The sequence below is a fragment of the Wasmannia auropunctata genome, unplaced genomic scaffold, assembly GCF_000956235.1.
Source record: "Wasmannia auropunctata unplaced genomic scaffold, wasmannia.A_1.0 LD333497.1, whole genome shotgun sequence".
Lineage (NCBI taxonomy): Eukaryota > Metazoa > Arthropoda > Insecta > Hymenoptera > Formicidae > Wasmannia > Wasmannia auropunctata.
The window spans coordinates 19,386-22,791 of NW_012029393.1; the positions used below are offsets into that span (position 1 = coordinate 19,386).

General features: G+C 29.0%; 1 protein-coding gene across 1 annotated transcript; it reads right to left on the reverse strand.

The window, feature by feature from the left end:
- Positions 1-1,301: 1,301 nt before the first annotated feature.
- LOC105459879 lies at positions 1,302-2,932 on the reverse strand. Its single transcript, XM_011706221.1, has 3 exons — positions 2,859-2,932; positions 1,499-1,628; positions 1,302-1,349 (listed from the first exon to the last, which is right to left on the reverse strand). The coding sequence occupies exons 1-3, from the start codon at positions 2,930-2,932 to the stop codon at positions 1,302-1,304; spliced, it is 252 nt and encodes an 83-aa protein (XP_011704523.1).
- Positions 2,933-3,406: the final 474 nt, after the last annotated feature.

The window sequence follows — 3,406 nt, forward strand, 5'->3', positions numbered from 1 at the left end:
AAAAAATTATTTTGTTGTTACACATTGTTTGACAGCCACATTGTTTGACTAAAAATTACTGTTATAATAAAATTAAATATTGTAGATTTAGTTGTGAATAATTTAATTTATAATTTATAATTTAATTGATTAAATGTTCCGTGTAATATAATGTAAATAATAAAATACATAAATCAATTGTACACTTGAAGCAATAAATCAATATACACTATAAGCATAAATTAATAAGTAATCAATTATATATTATAAATATAAAACAGTTACATAATATAATACATAAATTAAATGTATTAACTTTGTCCAGTATTAATCCTGAATAAAACTTACTTTAGTTGTTACTAATCTTATTTATATTTTTTACTCAAGTAACTTCTTTTTACTATTTCTATTCATTTTTATTTTGAAAAAAATAATAGATGACCTAGATAGACTTACCTTTCATTTTTTTGAGTTTGGAAAATAGTACTTTAGTATACGTACGTTAAACGCGCGTATTGAGTATGATTGGGGAACAATATATAATTTAATATGATTTAATAAAAAATTTCATTTTATTGAATTAAAAAGCAGTGTAAAAGCAAAAGTAAAATTCATTAATCTCTTCTGCATTGTATGGAATAATGTTACGACCGTAAATATTAAAAAATTAAATATTATGTCATATAAAAAAGAAGAGAAAAAGATAATACATTTATTTATTGAACTTAAAATAAAATTCTTCTTAATGTAGGTACTGTTAATGTTACGTTTAAATACACGCAACTTCCGTAAAGTAAAGCTAATCTGTTTGGTTTGCATCTTATTTATAAATAAATTTATTCCTTTAACATGGACGTGCTATTGTACATATTTTAGCATTAACTTTATTCTAATAAGGGCAAGTTTTGTTTTTATAAAATCGTATATAATCCCTTGCATAAGATATAAAATATTACTTGATAAAATTGTTTATAATTTTTGTATTTCATTAGTGTGATGTATTCATTAGTTACAGTGCAAGAAATCCACTTTAACTACAGATATTTACCGTAATGCAATAATGAGGGTTAAATGTTTTCTATATAATAGTATAATGCACATTTAATCTAACTATACGTAATAAAATCACATGATATAATTTTATCACATATAGTCATAATTTTATTAAAATTGATAATATATTGCGTCAATAAGATCCGCTTGAAACTTGTGCAGTGCTGTATTAGCAAACGTAAGGAGATTAATTCATTTGTCTCAGTCAGTATTATATAATTATTATCTTCTACTTGAATAACTAACATTTCTTCATTATTCCATCATTTTCACATAGAATATATTACTGTGAAATATGATAATGCCGAAGTGATAAGCTAAAACAAGAATTCTTCTTTATAGTATTAGTAATTATTAATTTTATACAACTCACTTTAACATAAATCATCTAAATCATTTTATATGTATATCGGTTAAAATAGTAACATTTACAAATAATTATAAATGTTTATAAAACATTCATTACCGTAGAAAAGCCTTCAAGAGATGGAATAAAAACACCAGCAATATCCAATTTAAAATCTTTCACAGATCTTAACAGGAGCAGCAACAACTTTTGAATTGATAGCGGAGCTACATACCACAATGTAATATATCTACAAAAACGAAATGACATTTTAATTCTCTAGTGATTATTACTCGCATCACAGCTAGTTGCTTTGCAAAAATAATGTAATTTTTACATATTCTTTTTTGCAAAGCAACTGTGTGTTTTCTTTACACCAATAGATTCATCTCATTATTCTGTGCTATTAAAGATATCTCATTATTCTGTTCTATTAAAGATATAATTATCAAGAAATTAATAGTTAACGAGATATTTTACATTTCACGTTCAAATATTGCATAATAATAAAAGTATTAAATATCTCGTAAAATATTGATTTTTCGATAACTTTAATACTTATATAAGAATAATTGGAGAAATCATATTATTTAAAAAAAATCATTATTTTATTCAAAAAAAGTGAAGTAACTTTCATATCTTTTTAACTCCACCATCTAGAAAAAAAGCATCTTGACTAAAATACGTTCTTCTCAAAATCCTACACCTGAAACATTTTTTTTTAAAACCTCGCGATTTCCAAATATTTGCCTGTCAAATATAAAATGGGATACCCTGTATATACACAGTATAATTTATATTGAACTTTTGTAATACTTACACGGCTTTAAACATCTCTGCACTGTGATCGATAATTGCTTGTCCACAAAAGTTCGCCGTAAACATATGTATAAAGTGAGCCGCAAACAGGGTATACGATACAAATATTTCGGAAAAATCATCAAATCGAGTTAATGCATTAAGAAACTATGAAATATTATATTATATGAATAATGACTCAGTTATATCGCTGTGTATATAACATGTTCGGTGCATATAAATGTTTAAAAAAAGCATATTTTATTTCAAATTAACACATCCGAAGTACTATTTCCAAAATTTTTTTATTGAAGAATGTTTTAATGTCTTAAAGATAAACATGGTCTGTCCTAAAAGTAATGAGACTAATTTTGGTGCTAATCATAATTGTCGGAGAGTAGATCCATTGAACCGGACTTTTGATGCGGGATGTCAGGTATACATTCTGATCTTTCCCAGTTGCCACTGAGCCTTTCCAGCAGTAAAGTGCGTTGTAATTTTTGTCTTGTCACGGTCGAAAATTCAGCAGCGATCAAATTCTGCGTGAAACTGATTCCGAAACATTGGAGATGTTGGGAACAGCTTATGAGGTGCTGCTTTGTCTTCAGAATTTGATCGCGTAACGTTGCTCAAAACACAGCACAGTCTGAGCTGAATTTTTGTGACAAGATACAAAAATTACAATGCACTTTGCTGATGGTATCGACTGCTAGAAAGGCTCGGAGGCAACTGAGAAGGATCAGATATACCTAACATCCTGCACAAAGGTCCTGATCAATGAATCCACGCTCCGACAATTGTAATTGGCGCCAAAAAATAGTCTCATTACTTTTGGGACAGACCATGAATTAAAATAATTTCTGTATACTTCTGTTGCGTACATGTATATTTGTTGCGCATATATATATTAGTGGGCCCACTACGCAGTTCGATGCATTCCACGTCGCCGAGCGAAGCGGTAAGCAATTACGGCGGACAAACCATAAAGAAAACATCTTTTGAATAAATAGATTAATAGCCGAGTTTGGCGCCAGCCGTATCGCTCTACGTCGCGACCGACGTCTCGTTCGACATGTTTATTTAAACATAAAAAAAAAGAGAAAGCGGCAGGACAACCATGTGTCTCGCATAGACTCATGATTGGCCCACTGCTCACCGAGAGTTTCCCCGTATATAAGGGACAAGTCCCGATGGGCCTATTCAGATACGATTTTCACAGCGACATATAAG

What these genes read in the sequence shown, in the direction of transcription:
- LOC105459879 (XM_011706221.1), bottom strand. Translation starts at nt 2,932, where the DNA reads ATGTTAGGTATATCTGATCCTTCTCAGTTGCCTCCGAGCCTTTCTAGC. An exon ending in TACCATCAGCAAAGTGCATT is followed by an intron (nt 1,629 to 2,858) that starts GTAATTTTTGTA and finishes TCGTTTTTGTAG; the next exon opens with ATATATTACATTGTGGTATG. An exon ending in CTCTTGAAGGCTTTTCTACG is followed by an intron (nt 1,350 to 1,498) that starts GTAATGAATGTT and finishes TTCTTGTTTTAG; the next exon opens with CTTATCACTTCGGCATTATC.